Source organism: Tachysurus fulvidraco, chromosome 7 (genome assembly GCF_022655615.1).
Source record: "Tachysurus fulvidraco isolate hzauxx_2018 chromosome 7, HZAU_PFXX_2.0, whole genome shotgun sequence".
Classification (NCBI taxonomy): domain Eukaryota; kingdom Metazoa; phylum Chordata; class Actinopteri; order Siluriformes; family Bagridae; genus Tachysurus; species Tachysurus fulvidraco.
In genome coordinates this window covers 6,115,351-6,137,559 of record NC_062524.1, presented here as the reverse complement: position 1 = coordinate 6,137,559, position 22,209 = coordinate 6,115,351, and the positions used below count along the sequence as shown (strand labels likewise).

Here is a 22,209-nt window from a genome sequence, read left to right as displayed (position 1 = left end):
TCCTTACTCAGATCGTGCAACAAGGCTCGGACAATGTTTTTCCATAGTAATGACTACAATGGGAATTGTATGGCGGACACTTCACATAACGGACTTTTTTGGGTTTATTTATTTTTTTCAGAAAGAAGTCTCCAGTGTCGGGGGCACGGTGGCTTAGTGCTTCACACCTCCAGGGTCAGGGTTCGATTCCCACCTCCGCCTTGTGTGTGTGGAGTTTGCATGTTCTCCCCGTGCCTCGGGGGTTTCCTCCGGGTACTCCGGTTTCCTCCCCCGGTCCAAAGACATGTATGGTAGGTTGATTGGCATCTCTGGAAAATTGTCCGTAGTGCGTGTGTGTGTGTGAGTGAATGAGAGTGTGTGTGTGCCCTGCGATGGGTTGGCACTCCGTCCAGGGTGTATCCTGCCTTGATGCCCGATGACACCTGAGATAGGCACAGGCTCCCCGTGACCCGAGAAGTTCGGATAAAGTGAAGTCTCCAGTGTCAGAGTTAAAGCCGTAACCTCTGAAAATCTTCAGGCTGAAAGGCTTTCTTGTTTTTTTCCAGTCTGTATTGTTATTGTTAGTTACTTCAAAAGATGAAGACGTCAAGATCAAACATGGGAGCTATGGGATGGCAGAAGTACGATGTCTCCTAAGAAATGTTCAGAAACTGTACACAATACTTCTGTAGCACATCCACCTCAAGTCCTGACATGTTGTGCATTCTGAGATGCTTTTCTGCTCACCACAACTGTAAAGAGTGATTATTTGTGTCCTGTCAGCTTGATCCAGTCTGACGTTTCTCCTCTGACTCTCTTAATAAAGTGGCCAATGTGTGTATATTTTATATGCAGTATATGAAGAATATGTGTGTGTCTGTATGTATGTAATAGAGTCTGAGTGAAGATTGGATGAGGAAAAAGAGTTTAGAAGAAGGAGACAGAAAGGAAAGGCATAAAGAAAGAGAGAGAGAGAGACATCCACACCTCCTCCCCTCATCACACTGCTTCGCTTCTGTTACTAGGCAACACCTACAGGCATGTGCTAAATAAAGATTAGCATCCAGCTCTCAGAGCCTGAGCCCACCTCATTCCTTCCCATAATCCCCCAGTTTGGACACGGAGCAGAACTACAGCACCACCACAGGTTAACTGGCAAACCTAGAAAAATGATTGATCCACACACTGTACTCATGCTCCAGACCTTCAGGCCAGGCATCTAGAGAATTCCACTGATTTCTTTTTTCTGTCTATTACAGAAGACAGTGAGCTGGCCTTGAGGAGCAAACCCACAATCATCAGCTCCACTCCATCAGCAGTCACCTGGAGGTGCCGTTGCGCTAACCGTGACCCAGAAGTACACACTGCAGCAGCTCTCTGGAGAACGAGCTGTGACGCACGCAGAGAAAGTGAGAGAGAAAGAGAGAGAGAGAGAGTGCGGAGGGTGGGGAGGAGCAGTTTCTAGTGGTTTCTTGAGGTAAAGGAGAGGTGGAGAACAGAGATGAGATGCTCGTCTCCTCCGTTATTTTCAGTGACTTTTCAGAGCGTCATCATTGCAGGAGCTTACATCCTAAATACTTCATCTTAAAGGAATAGTCAGACATTTTTTTTTTCAGTCTAATCTCTACCCAGGGCATCTACAGAGTACATGTGCATGATTACTGTAGAAAAGAATTACACTTTTTTTTTTCTTCTGACCAAATTCCAATACGATATATTTTTTTTTTTTGTTCCTTACCAAAACCCATTATGACAATATTCAGTTTTCTCAACTGAATTCCAACACTCAATTTCCATTTGCTCCTAACCACATTTTTATCTGTGGCACACACTAAGAGATTATTGCCCCGCCTCCCCGGACCCATTTCCTGCCCCCTAGTGGACATGTTCATGTTACACGACAGACACTTCGTAAACTTCACGTGTTCATAAATACAGGGATGCAGAAGTATAAATCAGGCTTTAATGTTCCGAGTCAGCGTTTACTCCGGCTAATCTTAACAGGAGTTAGCATGAGTTTGTACAGTCCGGACAGAACGTACCGTTCTACACATAACTGTGCGTTTGTTAAGTTTGTTCCTGATCTCAGTACATCTAAACATCCTAATTAGAGAGAGGAAAATTTTGGACAGACATCCCTTCTAAGCATCCCAGGCCAAAGAAACAGAAGCGATCTAATCCCCCATGAAACCCTAGATCATCCCTAGCAGACGTTCGCTCCGTCTCGGCTTGCGCTCATTGCGTAACCTTTTTTATTATATAATCCCTAATGTGCATTCATGTCCAACAGGCTTAACCTAGCTTAGTAGAGTCTAGTGCACAAAGCCAGGAAGGAGGAAAAAAGGTCCAGCTTACATGTTCCGTCCTCCCGATGAACTGCTTACGTATCCGACGTCAGGGTTTTTATTACGGACCAGAAATAAGAACATGATAAGTGTGCATAAAGTCTATTAAAGGAAACAAAAGAAATTCTTAGACACAGCGTATATGGGGGCGAGACTTTTCACCGATGAATAATACGTCGTTTTCACCATCTATTCTGCCTACATCTTAGTCTTTGGAAAGGGTGAAGGAAAGCGAGGGTGTAGACAGCAGTGAAAGAAAACCAGAATGACATTTCATAAAAAGGTGGCAAGATGGAGTGAGATTTTCTGAAAGATTTAATTAGCACTGTTGTTGCTGTGGAAAGAAAATAAACTCCACTCAAGTCTGAGAGACAAACCACAGACAGAATTATAAAAATGATAACATCCGTTCCCTTTTCTCTTCAGCAACACACACACCTATATTTGAGTGTGTGTGTGTGTGTGTTACACACAATCACACACACCCCTGACCCATTCACAGTCTGACAGTGTGTGTGTGGGTTTGCTGGCCTGTCGGCTGCTGTCTCGTCTGTGTCCCGCTCTCTGCTGCTGTTATTTGGCTTGTTGAACACTGAATAGATCGGCACACCGAGGAGTTTGTTACTATGGACACGGTGCTGGGGAAGGACCGTCGTGCCAAGCTAAACACCAGCCGAATCTAGACAGCAGCAAGCACAGTTTCTAAAGCGTGCTGGAAAGATATTTGATTCAGTAATTAAATGAAAGACTTTCGTAGGCAATACAGAACCCAGGCAATTACACTTCAAACTTTTATTAAAAGTTGTATTTACATTCTATAGAACACTTACATGGGTGTTAAATCAAATGCATTTTGGGTCCAAACTAAAAACAAAACACTGGCAAACACAGGGCTTGGGTTACTGTAGTAGCTTGTTTGACATTTAGTCATTGGCAAAGAAAAATCTTAACAGTCCAATTAGATGCACGTAAAAATGTTAAAATAAAAAAAATACAAAAAAAAAACAAAAAAAAAATACAAAAAATAAAACCGAACTTCAGTTTCAGTTCCACAGAGACTTGCAGCATGTTTCTTACACAAAAAAAGGGGTGATGTGATGGGAATAGCACCTCTAGCCCCACCAGTTTGGTTCAGTCCGACTTCGGTCCGACAGTCCTTGCTTCCTCCGCTCCGTTACTTTTGAATTCTAAGGATCTGTTTTGTTCTGTGTCCGAGTTCTCCTTTTGCATCCCTTCATCCTCTTGTTCTCCTTCTTTTCCGGTCTTTATTGCTTCTCCCTCACCTCCATCCTGAGCTTCTGCCTCACCTCCATCCTGAGCTTCTCCCTCACCTCCATCCTGAGCTTCCGCCTCACCTCCATCCTGAGCTTCCGCCTCACCTCCATCCTGAGCTTCCGCCTCACCTCCATCCTGAGCTTCCGCCTCACCTCCATCCTTCTTGCCCTGCTTGTCACGAAAGACCTCCACACCCACCATGCGCAAGTAGTGAAGACGCTCGTTCCGGGCCACGAAAGCCCTGATGGAGGTCTTTCCTCTCCAACCACACAGATCTATGGGGCACTGAGGAGTGCTGGGATCACTGAGTAGGGAGATTAAGAAGACAGAACACAAAGTTACAGTAACAGAGAGTGTGTGTATGTGTGTGTGTGTGTGTGTGTGTGTGTGTGTGTGTGTTTGTGAAGACAAAGCAGGGGGAAAATAAATGGGGAAAGGATAGAGAAATGAACAGGTTACTATGTAGTTCATTTGTGGGCTTTATGTGGCCCACTTAAAAATGGAAAATTTCTACACAAATCCAAACGCTGGCAGGTTTGCTTTTTGTTCAAGTATAAAATTAACAAAAATTAAATTTTCATTATTATTATTATTATATATTTTTTTTTACTTGAATTCACATTCCCAAGTATTTTTAATAGAAGATTTTAAACACACAAAGCTGCTAGCTGTGTAGTGAAAATGGGTTTGGACAAATGACAAAAGCTTTGACATTAGATTCTCCCCCCCCCCCACCCCCCCAGATTTCCAGATTTTGAGTTTTGTGTATTTAATACGTTTTTAAACTACAAACTCGATCTAATCAGAACCTGTTGAAACACGCACAAGAATTCAGTGTTATCTAACCAAGCAGGATAAATGCATCTAGAGCACGCTACAGATGCCCGCGTTCAGAATTCTGTCCGTCTTTTATTCTAAGAAATATAGATGCTGTAGCAATTTCGGATCAGAATATATTATTCAAAAGTTCTTTATCTAACTCGAAAGAGTAGAGAAACGGATTAAAACCACAAAAAAAATTTAGCCGCTTTAAAGGGAAGTGTCATTGTGTCAAAATAGAAGAGCCAATCAGGTTAAATATTTAGACTATGCCAATTACAGGAGAGAAAACAATACATATCCAGGAATCGGAGCTTAGCACACAATAGAATTAGGAAGAACTGGGCCAGATCGATTCACACAAATTGAACAGCACCTAAATTGACGATCTGGTGAGAGTACCGATCCTTGAGGGACCCCCATGTGTGACTAAAGTAAAAGAGGATTTACGTGAATCAATAAATAATGATACAAGCTCTAGCTCAGAAACGTTTAGCCAGGATCACTTTGGTAAATTTTACCATACATTTATAAACTTCCTGTACAGCTGCACTGAGATTGACCACAATGTGAAGCCTGATGGCATCGGTGTCAGCAGGAAAAAGCAAAAAAAACCTTAGCGACTCTCGAGTGAGTCGTCACATAATTACAGCTGAATGTTACTCAAGGACTCTGTGCTTTTTCCTGCATGTCTGATAGACCGGTGTAGTCAGAGACTACTGACGCAATCTGACGCATAACACTTATTCTACTTATTCTGAATTCAAAATGGCTCCCCTGTTCTGGCTCTGTATAAAGGGTGTTAAAAAAAAACTTTATGTAGTCAAATTTATGGGCAGAATATTTATGGCAAAAATAAATTGTGAAATTTATGGTGACTTTAAAGCATGACCGTGAATATGATCATAGACGGTGTAATAGAGTTCAGTCCAAATACGTAGGATATTAATCACGCATGACACCACACACACAGACACACAGACAGACAGACAGACACACACAGACACACAGACACACAGACAGACAGACACACAGACAGACAGACACACAGACAGACAGACACACAGACAGAGACAGACAGACAGAGACAGACAGACAGAGACAGACAGACAGAGACAGACAGACAGAGACAGACAGACAGAGACAGACAGACAGAGACAGACACACACACACAGACACACACACACAGACACACACACACAGACACAGACACACACACACAGACACACAGACACACACACACACAGACACACACACACACAGACACACACACACACAGACACACACACACACAGACACACACACACACAGACACACACACACAGACACACACACACAGACACACACACACAGACACACACACACAGACACACACACACAGACACACACACACAGACACACACACACAGACACACACACACAGACACACACACACAGACACACACACACAGACACACACACACACAGACACACACACAGACAGACACACACACAGACAGACAGACACACAGACAGACACACAGACAGACAGACACACACACAGACACACACACAGACACACACACACAGACACACACACACAGACACACACACACAGACACATGATAACGAGACCGCTGATGTGAAACACATTCCTAAGCTGGACAGACAATGAGACGCTGTTTCTCCGAGTGGCCTCCATCAGCCAGAATCATGTAATTATCACACGGGAGCGGCAGACGGTGGAGAGACGAGACCATGTGATGAACAGCGCGGGGAACGATGCATAGATCTTAGTGTACAAACAAGACGACTTTTATGAGACGAAAGTGGTAGCATCTGCCTCTCCTCCTCCCTCGCACACAAACACACACAAACAGCTGACGATTCTTGGCAGCCTCCCTGAAGCCTCGACTATTTCTGTGTCTTGACTCCGGTGTCAATTATGGAAAAGAAATAAAGCGCTAGAATGATGCAAGGACTTACTTCGGATCAGGTTCATATCTTAGGACGATGCTGCCCATTTCTGCAAAATGTAAATGAAACAAATGTTGATTGGCACTTCAAAAGAAAGAAAGAAAAAGAAAGAAAGAAAGAAAAAGAAAAAAGCTACAAGTCTCATGTTTATCATGATTTCTGTGGTAAAATATTCAAGCACTGTAAAGTCAAGTAAAGAATCTCTTTAAAACATTATCTTAAAGAATGTACAAATTTACACACACAAAACACAGATTCAGAAGTATCTTAATGCTTCGTGTGACACCACCCTGTATAAAGGCTGCCATTTTCTAAACCCAACAGACTATGCTATCGATTTTATTAACCATAAAAAAAAAATGCGAGTGATTAAACCTTTCATTTTTCTAAAATCAGTGGCATAAACAAATAGAATCAAGCCCATTATTTCAGGTTACAATGCTAGCTATGTAGCTAATCTTTAGCATTTCGTGTTTGCTATTGTTATGGCTAACATTAATTCGAGAAATATGTTGAATGTGACCAAAATTCCCTCTAGAATATAAACATCTAATGTACAGTAGAAATGCTAATCACAGGAAGCTGTCGTTTTTTTACACCGACATACGGTTCCGCTGGAAATCCCTCAGTGCTGGTAGACAGAAGCTACAAACGCAGCTTATGTCAGGGGAATGCTTCAGAAGATTATTATTCCTAGCACGATAATGGCAATAATCCTTGATAAAGAAGACTTTCTAAGAATAAATTTACTTAAAGGTTCAATTCTCTGTGCGATGAATCTGTTTAACCACAAAGACATTTCGTCATAACGTCGTTCCTCTAATAATTACCAGATCCGGTAAGTCTGGAGCCGATGGTAGATAAGGAGCTTTGAGATATTGAGACACTCACCGAGTTTCTTGGCCTGGGCATGAGCATCATCAGTCAGTCTGCTGAGGAAAGGATTCTCCTCGGTTAAAAGGACCTTCACGTCCTCCAGGCTAATGGTGATGACACGTGCTCTGATGTAGGGACACAGAGTGTAGATACCCTAGAAATAAATGACAAAAATATATATACAGATATACAGATTGGTAAAAAAGTTTTGGCCCAATGTCATTCAACCAAATAAATGACCCAAATTCGCATTTTAAACACCAAGCAAACAAGCCCTACCAGTCCAGTACCAGTGTTGTTACACTTATTACCCAGGTTCCATATGAGCAAAGAACAGTGTCACCCGAATGAGGACGAGGTTCCCTTCTGAGCCTGGTTCCTCTCAAGGTTTCTCTCTCATATCATTTCAGGGAGTTTTTCCTCTAAGGTTCCACAGTCACCTTTCTCATGAATGTTAGAGATAAAGAGTAACTTTAAACTTTCTAAATGTTTATTCTATGTTTCTATACCATTGTAAAGCTGCGTTGAGACAATGTCCATTGTTAAAAGCGCTATACGAATAAATTTAATTCGGCGTTCGGACGTGTGGGCGGAGCTAAAGGTCACAAACACCCGAATTAACGTCTCTTACTGAAGTCTCTCACTTCTCTACGTTCTCCTTCTCATTTTCAAACACTTTTCTCTCAAACTAAAAATGACTGTTTAGCCATTTACTCCCAATCATAACAAACCCTTAATATCTCTTTGACAAACCTCATCTGTAACACAGTCAGTGTGTGTAACTATTTTAGGGGCTGTGATGTGGTTAGTGTGGTTGAGGTGTTGAATTATTAATGCTATCTGATTGGACTGTAATGAAAACCCTGGTCTGTTTACAATAAATAATGGACACTTCAAAGTTTCTTTATAGTAAAAAAAAAAAAAGTTTAGCTGCTGGCTTAACTGATGCTTAGAAAAAAAAAAGTTTGTTTTCATAACTTTATTAATCTATAGTGATGAATGTCATGAGAATATAACAAGGTTGTCTCCCCGGAGCCTAAACCAGCCGCGTCGATCAGCTCGGCCAGGGATCGCAATGTCCCTAAATGATGTCCCTCGATGTTCTCATTAGCTTGTTTTATTTATTTTTATTTGCTACGACAGTTGGTGTGGTTTACAATGACAAATCCTGGATGGATTCCGCTATCTAGTGGAGACCAAGAAGAACTTAGATCACAAGAACACCTTTGAATTGTGAGCGGTACTTTGGGACTTGTTCGATATGATACAAAAATTCAAGGTTAATAGAAAATATATTCAAATGTGTTTGTATTTATCCCCCATGAGCAAGTCTGAGGTGAGGTGTAGGGAGTTATGTGATGAGTGACAGGCTTTATCACTGTGTTCAGAACAACAGTTCAACACAGATGTAGCATCGCTCATCCTTTGCTCTCGTCACTTGTATCGGTGCGTTTCTGTCTGGGAAACATAAATAACGATACTTTAGCTGGATGTGTGAATATTTTATGACCTTTTTAGATGGAAATTTAAAGACTAGAGTTTGTCCTGGTCCTATTCATGAAAGGATCCTACATGTACCGAGTGTATAATGTTTTGAAGGCAGCCGGAACATCCACACATTCAAACATCAGACCTCCAACTGATCTTTTCATCCATCCATCCATCCATCCATTCCACCATTGATTCATCCATCCATCTATCAGACCACCCACCCATCCATCCATCCATCCATCCATCCATCCATCCATCAGACCGACCACCCATCCATCCATCTATCAGACCACCCACCCACCCATCCATCCATCCATCTGACCATCCATCCATCCATCCATTCATCCATCCATCCATCCATCCATCCATCAGACCGACCACCCATCCATCCATCTATCAGACCACCCACCCATCCATCCATTCATCCATCCATCCATCCATCCATCAGACCGACCACCCATCCATCCATCTATCAGACCACCCACCCACCCATCCATCTATCAGACCACCCACCCACCCATCCATCCATCTGACCATCCATCCCCTCAACCATCCAATCCCTCAGCTGGGATTGTAGAATATTTTGTCACTCTTTACTAAGATTCAGATTTGAAGCTCAGCTTTGTTGTACCAAGCACCAAAGGAAGCACATATTTAGCTCAGCATTCAAGCTGTATACATTTCCTCTAACTTTATGTTCACATCCTACCTCCTGTGCCAGTCTGAAAGCACAGCCAAACTGCTCTCCATCATTATTCCGTGACCATGCTTTCACTCCCGTGTTGATCACCTGAGGAGGAAAACAGCTCCACATAAATCACAGAGGAACATTTCCGACTGAAGCTGCTGACATTTACAGACATGTGTGTGCGTGTGCGTGTGTGTGTGTGTGTGTCCTCTCCTGAATGATCTGTCTCAGTCTTATAAATGCCACCCAACCCATCCCACTCTCAGCAGATGGCAAGTCAAAGTGCTAGCACAGTGCCCAGAACACAGACGTAGCTGGAGCTGCTCGGAGGCCCATCTGCTCCAGTGCTACGCTCCATCACTTCTGCAGGTGAGGAGGCTTTCAGGGTTTATGATGATCCCAAGCGTGCGTCTCTATTGTAACACGCACCACGAGTTCCATATGCATCATCCACCCAAAAACAAATATTTCCTAAAGCTTTTTTTTTTTCCATAAAAGATATGATTGATGTTAAATAATACTTCAGATCTTTACATTACCCTATAAATAAGCTACAGATAATGTGTTTCATCTTTTTAGTGATGTTTAAATGATGCAAAACCACTGTGGTCCTTAATCAATATTGATATTATCCTAAAATCCAAATAATTAATATTAAAGGGACGGTCTGTATTTATTTTTTTTTTAAAGCTGTCTTCTGCATGCGAGCTGGGTTTGAAATCGTGCCAGTCTTAGTTCATGTTAAATTATGTACAACTTGCAAGTTGGATATTAAAAAAAAGAAACATAACTGAGCAGCTATGAACCAACTGTTTTTTTCTGGGCCAGAACACTGTAAATCAGAGCCAAAAATGAAGAAACTAACAAGATCCACTAAAATACTGTTCTTCTAATGAATCATGAATATTAGAATGAAAGATTAGAACACAAACACACATCTTGTATTGTGTATTGTAGTGTGCGTGTGTGTGCGTGTGTGTGTGTGTGCGCATGTGTACATTTGTTCTCACCTTCATTCTCTCGCTGTTGTTGAGCAGGACGTTACGGAGCTCCTTGGACACCATGTACAAGTGTCTTTTTTTTCCGTCATGTGTCCTGGTCAAGACATTCAGCTTGGGAAAGTCTGGAGTGAGGTCGTAGAACGTTCTAGAACAAATCCGTAACCAGTTAGTCAGGGGAAAGAAAAAATAAAACAGATCTAGAACAAGAGACGCTCACTAACAGTGAATCTTTAAGAGTGTGTGAATCTGTTTAACAGCGTGAGACCAGGGACGAGGAGACGGAAGTCAAAAAAAGACGAAACCAACATTTAAAATCAACCTGGAGCTGTGCCAAAAGTACCATACGGAATTTAGCGATCTGAGGAGGATTCCTTTCGCGCTGTTTATTTTATCAAGAGCAGTGAAAGGTGTTATTTATTCCTTACAAAAAAAAAAAACACACCATATCAACAATTCCACACGTTTATGTGGCACATCAGTCATGCATGTCTCTGCGGAATTGGTTACTATAGACACGGTTATTTGATCTGAACGTGCTTCATGGCTAGAACTGCTGTCCCCTTCTGGCCAATCGGCATTGAGACTTCAACATAGCAGAATTTTTACTGTTGCAGAGAAATTGCTACTGCTGTAAATAAACAGCAGAATTAGCGCTCATCACTGTGAGAACGCCAGCTCCAAAGTGAAGCATGGTGGTGGGAGCATCAGCTTCTACTGTTAAGATTGTAGTGTGTATCTTCATGCCCAGTGCATAGATGTGTGGTTTATCACGTCTTAGTGGTGCAGTAAGAGTGTGTGTGTGTGTGTGTGTGTGTGTGTGTGTGGAGAAATGGGCAAGATGAAGAGTGCTCACTGGATAGGAGGGAAGACTGGGTCATCCTCAGTCAGAAAGACGAAGGGATCTTCTTTGAAGCCGAAGAGCTTCATCTTCTTTGAAGGCGGGGGTCTGGAACAGGAGAGCCGAGTTTTTCAGGACACACTATAAACCTTACAAGAGAGGCCATAAAAGAACTAACACATAGGGCCTCACCCACACACTCCGTCCTTCTTGGTCTCGGTCTCAGGGGTATTTTCCAGGACGGCGTCTCCCTCGGCTGCCGTCTCCGCCTCTCCCTCCTCGGGCTGCGCTTCCTCGCTGGCGGTGCTGGTGGCCTCTTTATTCCGAAGCTGGAGGAAGGGTAAAAAAAAAAAGGTGCGAGGAGGTGGTATTGTTAGAAACACTCCAACAAGCTATTTTAAGGGCTCTAATTGGGCTGTGAAAAGCGAGTAAAAGATGAGATCGTAAATCAGAAGAGAACGGAACGAAAGAAAACGAGATAGACGAGACTGTTTAGCTGCTGCGTATAGCGCATATCTACAGATGCTGCCATCGTGTGCTAAAAGCAAGGACTTCTGTTTCCTTGCAAAAAGATTTAAATTTAAATCCCTGCTTTAGATCTCGGCTCTGAAGGCGTACTTTATTTGGCTCGAGAACCTTACAGCCTCGGGACTCATGGATATAAAATGATCTCAGGATGGAAAGGCAGCTTAAGGTTTAGTTTACAAGTCGAAGTCTAGAGAAACTGAGCTGCTGTGTTAAACATCGTGTGCGCTAAAGCACGCCACACGCTGAACACCACCCTAAAGAGAAATAGGATAACTCGCAACAGCCTTTGTGTTGCATTGTGGGAGGAAGTCGTTACTATTCTAAACGAGCCACAATAAAATCCAGAAAACTGCTGCATGGAAGGAAACAGTGATCAGGCAAATATGGCCTGTTAGCTGTGCTATTGCCTTGTTTGGAAACATTTTACCAGCTTTTACTTTACTAATGAAATGACTGGTGCATTGCGGGATGCGGTACGATCTAAACATAGCCACATGCTTGAGTTGTATGTCCTTAAGGCATTGATGATATATTACAGAAACCATTTCTCTAAAGGTATACTTACTTTTGGATAGCGGCGGTTCCACGGCATGGGCGCCTTCTTCACCAGCACTGCCACAAAGAATCCACCGGTGTTCTGGTGATGGGGTAGAATCCTCATACTGCACACACACACACACACACACTTAATATGTACTAGTACACACTGGCGCAAGTCTATAAAGGCAGGTTGACGTTAAACAAACTTGCATTCGTTCACATATAACTGAATCCAGTCTTATTTACTGCTTCGCTAATAGATAATCCTTCATAATTTTCTAGAAGGAAATGTTTGGTGTTAAAACACATCTTATATGGAAAGATAAATGCTTTGTGAACAAAATTCAATATAGTTCAACTGTATACAAGGATTTCTGAAATGACTAGTGTACCCAGCACTATGGAAGCATCATTTAGGTCAAAAAATTATTTTGTTTTTAATATCAGATTTAGGTCTCGATATAAGGTAAATATCGCCCCCTGGTGGATGAGTGTACATCACCTCGGAGCTCCTCTGGTCTGTGATCCACTTGCTCTTTTAGTAAAGAAAAAGTACTTTTTTTTTTTTTTTTGCATGTGGCAAAAGAGCATGCAAATACTGGGATATATTTATCATGGACGTCATGTAACGTTATACTATGTACTATGTATTTATATATACACACTATATATTATGTATAGATCGTTATACTATGTACAAGACATGCTATACCGTCGCCTCGATTTATTTATACGCATTTCATTCAGAACACCCAACCTTTATTCTTGGTTTAAAGAAGAAGAAGAAGAACAACACAGGAAGAAGAAAAGCCGCACTCCAGTCATGTGAGCTCACCATCTCTCCAGCTGCATGCTCTTCAGTTTCTCCGGGTCAGCGGGAGGGAACATGGAAGGTCTGATCTGAGTGTGACGACTCGACGGAACCTCAGACCAATTGTTGTACCACTGGCCTTCTCTGGTCATCACCTGGAGGATTATGAACATGGGGTCTGTGTTATTAAGTGCAATGTCATATTATTGGGTTACTTTGCAAATGATTCAGAATTTAAAAGTATGTAACTAGAAACCATTAACGAAGGAGAATGTAGTGTGAAAGGGGAGGGAAAAAAGGAAAGAAAAAAAAAAAAAAGAAAAAAAAAAAAAAAAAGATTGTTGAAGGTCCGAAAAAACCCACGGACTGTTAAATAAGGCTGAATTTTTAGTATTCAGGAAATTTAGCTGAGTGGAAAATTATGTGGAAACAATTTGATCATCATGTTGGATATTGAGTTTATCGCCATTTCAGCTTCATTTCATCTGAGATATGGGTTAAACATTCATTCATTCATTTTTTTTTTTACAGCTTATCCAAACTTCTCGGGTCACGACAATGGTTAAACATTTAAACTATTTAAACAACAGGATAGAACACAATATAATAAATAAGAACACTTTTTTTTTCTTTTTTAGAAAATCTACAAACACGATTCTTTAAATGTATATTTGATAGAAGTAATTTAGAACGATAGAACGTTTTTTGGGTCCGTCTGACAAAATAATGCAATTCGATGGCGAAACGTGCAAAAAAAACAAAAACAAAAACAACAAAAAAAACATACATACATACTTCGCTTCAGTCTGCAGTCTTCAGCACTATACTAGACCTTGTTCCAGGTCACATGTTTTACACTGAACTCTTTAACGAAGAAAAATCAGCCTGATGTCAAAACTAGCTTCTAAATGAACGTTTCAAAGGCAGATGTAATAAACAGAGCCCTAGCTTAGCTTCAGCCTTAGATGCTCTATAATTCTGTCTTGAGACTACACAGTGCCTTGGAGCTCAGATAGTTTTACCAGATCGTTACCTTCCAGGATGTGATACCAGGCATGTACTTCAGTCCCGGCAGGTCAGCAGAGGCGTCAGCCAGCTCGAGGGCACCTGAGAGGGATAATGACCCAGAAATGTGAATCAAAATGCAAATGTTATTATAAAATCAGGGCTTGTGAGAGTGATTAGCTCACTAGTCGCTGTGTATAGCTGCTTTCCAAATTCTCAAGATCTTCAAAAGATACATAAAACACCACGTTACTTCAAACTGCTGCGTGTCAGGACGGCGTAACCCACTCAGAAGACATGTGCAGTCTGCCCTCTTCCACATACATGAGCTCAACTCTTTAACTCTTTAGTTTTTCCCCTCATTATTTTCACTTGTTCTTGATTCGCTTTTAGCTACCTACAAGCGGGGGGGGGGGGGGGGGGGGGGGGGGGGGGTGTTTAACACAGTGATAACTGTGTGATAAATGGGCAGCACCATCATTTCAAGCCCTGAGTAAATAAGACCCTTGCGACGTGAGCTCAGGGCTGCTGTACCTTCGCTCTTCTCCAGCAGGGAGGCGATCACCGCTTCATCTTCAATGGGGTTCAGAGAGCAGGTGGAATAAACCATCCGCCCACCGACAGCCAGCTGCTCCACTCCACGCACCGCGATCCTCAACTGTAGGCTGACACAGACACAAGCACACAGAATACAAATGATATTGAGCTCAAAGGGGTTTTTGTGCATAAACAAATATTCACACGTGCATACACACTCACTTGATCTGACACACACACACACTCACTCTCTCTCACAAATACACACACTCGTACTAAATTTTTCAGAATCATTTAGAAACCTTTACGTGGATATTTGCCATCTAACTGTATGGTAACAACATGCAACCAGGGTGTTACATCTGTTTTTATTTCACTCTTTTGCTCGCTCACCCATGGAGCTGGAGGCTGTTGCTGGTCGTCCACTTCTTCCAGACGTCGATGTTCTTTCGCATCGTTCCGTCTCCGCTGTGGACACACAGGTGAGGTTTGGTTAACACACCGCAGCTTCCAGTGGACAGCAGTTCCATAATACACACACTATGCTACCACCACCATGCTACAGTGAGACTGCATTTTCAGCTCGATGATCTCTAATAAGGATCGTCCCCTAAAACAGCACACCCTATCATGTTTCGCTTCTTACACAGACCTTATTTCTTATCAGCTATTGTGTTCACATTTGTGAATTACAAAGAATAAGTAGTCATTAAACCAACTGACATTACAGAGGCGCATTCCAGATGAGCATCACTTTAAATTAACATGCATTTAAAACCCAAGAAGGCTTTCTGGACAGGTCACGGCTATGTCAAACATTCTGAGACAGGAAACCAAGACACACACACACACCCCATTATGCTCATAGAACTTCTGTTACTAAAATGGGATGGGGAGAAAAAAAAAACCAAACTGTACATTTTCTGGAATTCTGAGGCTTTCAAACTGATCCTGCAGAACTGAAAGCCATAATCATACCATCACTATTCCACCTCGACCATCTCAGTCACACTTAAAAGTTCGGGCAGTTGTGACACACTGGCCACACGGCTTGTGTACCACGTTTGCCCCCTTTTGTGGCACCGAACAGGCCATGTGGTGTAGAACTGCGAGGCTGGAGACCCACAAAACCGAGAGCACACACTGAGATGTGATAGGAAAGTGAATACTGGGATCACAGCTTTCAAAAATGCAGAGGGGGGGGGGGGGTGTTCTGGTGTGGATGTGGGTGTGAAGTGTATAAAAATACTAATCTCATGGTTAGGTCTAAAAGCTACTTTTGTGCAAAGACATGTAAAGTATGCACTTCGCCGGAGTGAAGCATCATCATAGCCTCATGTCTCCAACATCCAGGTCTTAAACAGGAACCCTTCCTGTTTTCTCAAGTGTCGAACATGCCTCCAACAGCTTCCAAGTGCTCTAAATTTAACGCCCGTAAGCGAATTCTTGGCCGGAGGGCACTGATGTCAGGATGCCAAGCGGTGGAAATGAACTGTGTAGGCTTTATACTTGAGCTAACTTATAAAAGATGCCAGCGATTGCGGTGGACATTTGCTTAAAATAGTCATTTCGTTTTTAAAACCCAAAACGCAAACAAATAAAGACACACCCTCTAAAAAACACACGCAAGCGTACTGTCCAGGTTTTAATGCTGGCTCTGCAATTCTGTGAGTACACACAGCAGGAAAACAAACTTTCAAACAACGAAGCATGAGACGGTCGTCAGACAAAAAAAAAAAAAAGTGACTTCTTAAACAATTTCTCCACGGTTTATTGTGGGGAGAAAAAAAAGATTAATAAAAAGAATTAAAGCTACAAGAAGCATTATCAGGGCCCAAGCACCCAGATTCTCTTAGCAACACATTCACAGACACTACAATTGTTGCCATATCTTAAAGCCATTGAATTTATTATTGATATGTAGTTTCACTCTTGTTGTGCCTGTTTGGATCATGAACAATGGATCATGAACTCTCTGATTGGAGGAGAAAAGTTCTAGAAGAACAAAACGGGTCGCAGCGGCATTGCGGCTGAAACGACTGCTAATTCGGTGCTCTGTCTTGTTGCCTGCTGCTACTCAGACCTTTAGACTGGTGTCACGATTTGTGAATGAGTATCTACTGTATAATGGCAGATAGATGCAAGTTTTGTGCCACTGTGCAAAGTCCTTGCAGGGATGCGGCAGACCTTCCTGTTTGGTTCATTGGCCCATTACATAGTAGCAGTATGCGAGTAGAATATGCGACACAACTGCGATGCCATTAATGTCTAATCCGCTGGCTACAAAGTGAGTACACTCATAAGTGAAAATGTCCAAATTGGGCCCAATTAGCCATTTCCTATCCCCGGTGTCATATGACCCGTTAGTGTTACAAGGTCTCAGGTAAATTTGGTGTTATCGCTCTCACCTCTCATACTGGTCACTGGAAGTTCAACATGGCACCTTATGGCAAAGAGAATCTGCAAAAAATAATTGTTGCTCTACATAAAGGAAGCGTAGGCTATAAAAAGATTCCCGAAACCCTGAAACTGAGCTGCTGCACGGTGGCCAAGACCATACAGCGGTTTAACAGGACAGGTTCCACTCAGAACAAGCTTCACCAAAGAAGGTCGACCAAAGTAGTGCACGAGGTCAACGTCATACCCAGAGGTTGTGTTTGGGAAATAGACGTATGAAAGCTGCCAGCATTGCTGCAGAGCTTGAAGGGGTTGGGGATCAGCCGGTCAGTGCTCAGACCATACGCCGCACACTGCATCAACTTGGTCAGCGTGGCTGTCGTCCCAGAAGAAAGCCTCTTAAGATGATACACAAGAAAGCCCGCAAACAGTTTGCTAAGACAAGCAGACTAAGGACATGGATTACTGGAACCATGTCCTGTTGTCTGATGAACCAAGATAAACGTATTTGGTTCAGATGGTGTCAAGCGTGTGTGGCGGTAACCAGGTGAGGAGTAAAAAAAGACAAGTGCGTGTTGCATACAGTCAAGCATGGTGGTGGGAGTGTCATGTTCTGGGGCTGCATGAGTGCTGCCTGCACTGTGGAGCTACAGTCCATTGAAGGAACCATGAATGCCAACATGTACTGTGACATACTGAAGCAGAGCATGATCCCCTCTCTTCGGGGACTGGTTCACAGGGCAGTATTCCAACACAACCCCAAAAGCACCTACAAGACGACCTAAACCCTAACACAATTCTGTGGGGCATCCTCAAACGGAAGGTGGAGGAGCGCAAGGTATCCAACATCCACCAGCTCTGTGATGTCGTAATGGAGGAGTGGAAGAGGAATCCAGTGGCAACCTGTGACGCTCTGGTGAACTTCATGCCCGAGAGGGTCAAGGCAGGGCTGGAAAATAATGGTGGCCACACAAAATATTGACACTTTGGGCCCAATTTGGACATTTCTACTTGTACTCACTTTCGTGGCCAACGGTTTAGACATTAATGGCTGTTTGTTGAGTTATTTTGAAGGGACAGCAATTTTACACTTGTACAAGCTGTACACTCACTGTCTCATTTCTTCAGTGTTGTCACATGAATTGCCCCCCCCCCCCTCCCGTTGACAGATCCTGGGATGCCACAGAGAACAAAATGCTCTCCTCTGAGCTGATATTTTATGAAGTTGCCAGAACATGAGAATTTCCCCATATATGAAAAATATAATAATTTATAATTAACGTTATAATAAATTAGATCATTTAATCACCACCATCACTTCCTTAGATTCAGTGTATTTAAAAGTGTATCTTAGAAATGGCATTATAATCAAATCGTGACTAGCGCAAGAAATAAGCAAACTAAACAGCTACAGTATTGATCAAACTATGGCTCCGACTCGGTCATTAGAATCTCGAATAACCGGCCTGAATTTGTACAAGTTAACACGTGGGAGCTAATGGTTTCTGCATGTTGAAAAGATGAATTTGGTGCCTTTAAACATGCACCATTATGGGTGGAAATGGTGTTTAAAGGGAATGTGTGTAGGACTGTGGCTCCTGGAGGGTCAGCGACCGATTTAACAAACAAAGCAGGTCTGTAAGACAGTTTGGATTTAAAGTGTCTACTAAATGATGAGAATTTGAAGGTAAAAGAAAGTAAAAAAACGAGAACATTTCAACCATATGACACCATTTGTATCATATTGGCTGTTATTAACTTGCTGTAAACACCCATTAAGTCAAATATCATGTGTATAAACATACAATTTTTTTCCGTTGTATTTTGTTTAAAGGCTCAGTAAACATTTTAATTAAAATAAAATGAATTTTCGGTTAATTGTGTCAGACTTTGTAGGATTAAAAATGATAAAAAATACAAATGTTAATATTTAATTAACTGTATGGTGATTGAGATGATTGATGAAATATGTAATCAGTGTTGGTCCAATGAGGAGCATGGGTGGGGGTTGGGGGGTGTATGTGAGGGTGTGCGTGTTTATTCCCTCTCACCTGCAGGGGACGTCGCATAGCACTCGGTCGTAGAACAGGACGTCCTTCTTTCCGTTGCTCTCCACTTGCAGGCGTGGGATGCAGGAAGCATCGTGGTTCACCACCATGATACACGGACTGTTCAGCCTCTTCGCCTGGTGCACCAGCAGGTAACAGCGCTTATTATCCACGTCGTTTGCGATAACAAAGCCCTCTGTGAGTTTGGAGGTAGAAGGATAAAGTCTCCTTCAGTTTTTTTTATTTTTTTAATTTTTTTTATTCATCAATTCAATTCTTTCTGATATAATAAAAGCTAAAAGGTCTTTACCAGGAAAAGGCACATTCATATCAGAATGGAGCATCTCTATCAGCTGCGCAGTCTTGGATCCTGGAGCAGCACACATATCCAAGATCTGATCAAACACAAACATGATGTTTAAATACATGCCACAAATGCAAAACGAAGCAAACGGTGAACGGTACCTTGTGATGAGGTTCGATTTTCAGCAGCAGAGGAGGAATCATACTGACCGCCTCCTGGCGGCTGATATTTCCCTGAGAAGTAGAGAGAAATTGGTTATAAGCTTAACAAGGAATTAACAACAACAAATCACACAAGTGCCATCTGTGGGGTCTGATATTGTGATGATGAAATCAGGTACAGCCCTCAAGCGCTAATAATAACCTTTATAATCAGGAAGTAACAAGCAAACAAGAAGCCAATGGCAACGTTTACCATGATGCTCCCACCACCATGCTTCACAGTGAGCAGTGTTAGGGTTCTCGCAAACATTAATATGTTCTTCATCAGACCACTATTGTTAACACACTCTTGCCATTTTAAGGTATTATTATGGGATGCACTCAGCTTCAGTGATGACACACCACATTATAAACGAGACAGTTTTACTCACAGATTCGGTCTCGCTCACTAAAAACTGGTGGAACTTCTCCAGAAGTGGAGACTTGCGCAAGATCTTCCTGCTCATGTTGGTATGCCAAGCCAATTCGTCTGGGTACCTGAGACAACGAGTACCTCAATTACATTTCACACACTATACAAACACAGTGGAATTAAAAAAAAATCCATAAATAAAAAACACGACTTTGCAACACTTACCAGCTTAAAGCCTGAGGAGCTTCAATCTTCTGTCCTTCAATCTCCAGGTCCTGTATTTCTTTGAAGTATTTCTCTTTCAAGGTGTGCAGGATCTCTTTGGCGTGACTATTTAACATAAGAAAAAAAGACAAAAAAAAAAACTAATATTTTATACGATTTAAAAAAAAATTGTCGTTCTAGATAAACAGATGTTGAGCTTGGTGTCTTTGATGATCTGCTCACAGACAGACACTTGAGAAATAACTTTCCATAAAAAGCTGCAAAGTTTTCTAACACTAGAAATAATCAGTTTTCCTACAGCAGCATGTGGTGCCTTTATTGATCTTATAGAAACACCAACAAGAACGTTTTAGATATTGTCATATTTTATCACTCAGTGGTTGAATCACATATATAGTGATTTTTAATATCAGGTCTATTCCATTTCTTTAGCACTTATACAACACAGGGTCAGAGGGAGCCTGGAGTCTATCCTGGAGGACTCTGGACAGGATGTCCTCTGCCTTGTGCCCAATCACATAGCGCGCGCACACACACACACACACACACACACACACTATGAACAATTTTGAGATACGAATCCACCTACAGTGCATATCTTTGCACTGGGGAAGAAAACCATAGTACCCAAAGGAAACCTTTTTTTAAGCATCCAACCACAACTGCAAGATCAGCGAGTTAAAGCCTTAGAGAAGACAGGACTCCTTCACGTTGGTGGTGAGGAAGTCTAAGTAGAACATCTGAACAAACTATGTGGATCATCTAGCTGAAAATTCACCTTTTGTAGCCGGTGATGCGAATGGTGGCAGGCAGCGGCTCTCTCATAGCATCCATAAATTCCTCAAATTCTCCTTCGGGAACGATCTTCAGCTCCTGGTAGTACTGCTCGAACAGCTTGTTCTCCTTGATAATTTCAGCATAGCCTGCACCCCAACCCTGAGATCAAAACATAGCAAAGGAGGGAAGAAATTAACAACACAAAACCAAAGGTTCAGACATATGTTCGACTACAGTGGAATATAAGGAATGTTACTAATTTTACTAGTTTTAATGACGTACATGGACACTATAGCACACACATACACACACTAACTGACTCACTGAATGACTGACTCAATCACTCACTAAATGACTGACTGACTCACTCACTCAATGACTCACTCACTCACTGAATGACTGACTCACTCACTCACTGAATGACTCACTCACTCACTCACTGAATGACTCACTCACTGAATGACTCACTCACTGAATGACTCACTCACTCACTGAATGACTCACTCACTCACTGAATGACTCACTCACTCACTCACTGAATGACTCACTCACTCACTCACTGAATGACTCACTCACTCACTCACTGAATGACTGACTCACTCACTCACTGAATGACTGACTCACTCACTCACTGACTGACTGACTGACTGACTGACTGACTCACTCACTCACTGACTGACTGACTGACTGACTGACTCACTCACTGACTGACTGACTCACTCACTCGCTTTTCAGTGTGTGATGTTCACTAGATCAAGAGAACGTTCACTAGATATAAACACTTCTATTTTCTCAATAGGTAGTTTATTATTAAGAATAAGCACCATGCACAACACACTCACAGCTAAGCTAAGCTAACAAACTCACAGCATCATCTCTGCTTCTCTTTCCTTCCGGTCGTCTATCTTTGTTGTTTTGTCTGTTCCTGTTCCTTCTACCCATGTTGGAGAAACACAGAGATTCGGAATATAAACCTGCGGAGAGTTTTTGAGACGAAATAAAACCTGCTGTGTGTAAACTCAACTCAGGAGAGAGGAGCTCGTGGGGACTCCTTATGACACACGAGCCGCGATACAAACGGCTCGCTTTGAACTATCAGGTGCACTAGATAGGGAACAGACTCCCGTCTGTGGATCACTAGTTAGTGCACTAATGTAGAGCGTGAGGGGAGATTTGATATTTGGTGATGCGCATTA

The 22,209-nt window shown here is 42.2% G+C and overlaps 1 protein-coding gene and 1 long non-coding RNA gene across 2 annotated transcripts; one reads left to right on the top strand and one right to left on the bottom strand.

The window, feature by feature from the left end:
- The first annotated feature begins 381 nt into the window (after window positions 1-381).
- Window positions 382-3,354, top strand: LOC125145236. Its single transcript, XR_007143583.1, has 2 exons — window positions 382-1,126; window positions 1,239-3,354. It is a non-coding gene; the product is annotated as an uncharacterized LOC125145236 (long non-coding RNA).
- Window positions 3,102-22,094, bottom strand: nsun2 (NOP2/Sun RNA methyltransferase 2). Its single transcript, XM_027133876.2, has 19 exons — window positions 21,881-22,094; window positions 21,015-21,172; window positions 20,237-20,341; window positions 20,031-20,136; window positions 19,600-19,671; window positions 19,445-19,529; window positions 19,138-19,330; window positions 15,083-15,157; window positions 14,687-14,817; window positions 14,181-14,254; window positions 13,172-13,302; window positions 12,362-12,458; window positions 11,461-11,597; window positions 11,284-11,376; window positions 10,440-10,575; window positions 9,451-9,531; window positions 7,266-7,404; window positions 6,384-6,423; window positions 3,102-3,903 (listed from the first exon to the last, which is right to left on the bottom strand). Exons 1-19 carry the CDS (start codon window positions 21,953-21,955, stop codon window positions 3,456-3,458), a joined length of 2,376 nt encoding a protein of 791 aa, XP_026989677.1. The 5' UTR covers window positions 21,956-22,094; the 3' UTR covers window positions 3,102-3,455.
- Between the last annotated feature and the right edge of the window lie 115 nt (window positions 22,095-22,209).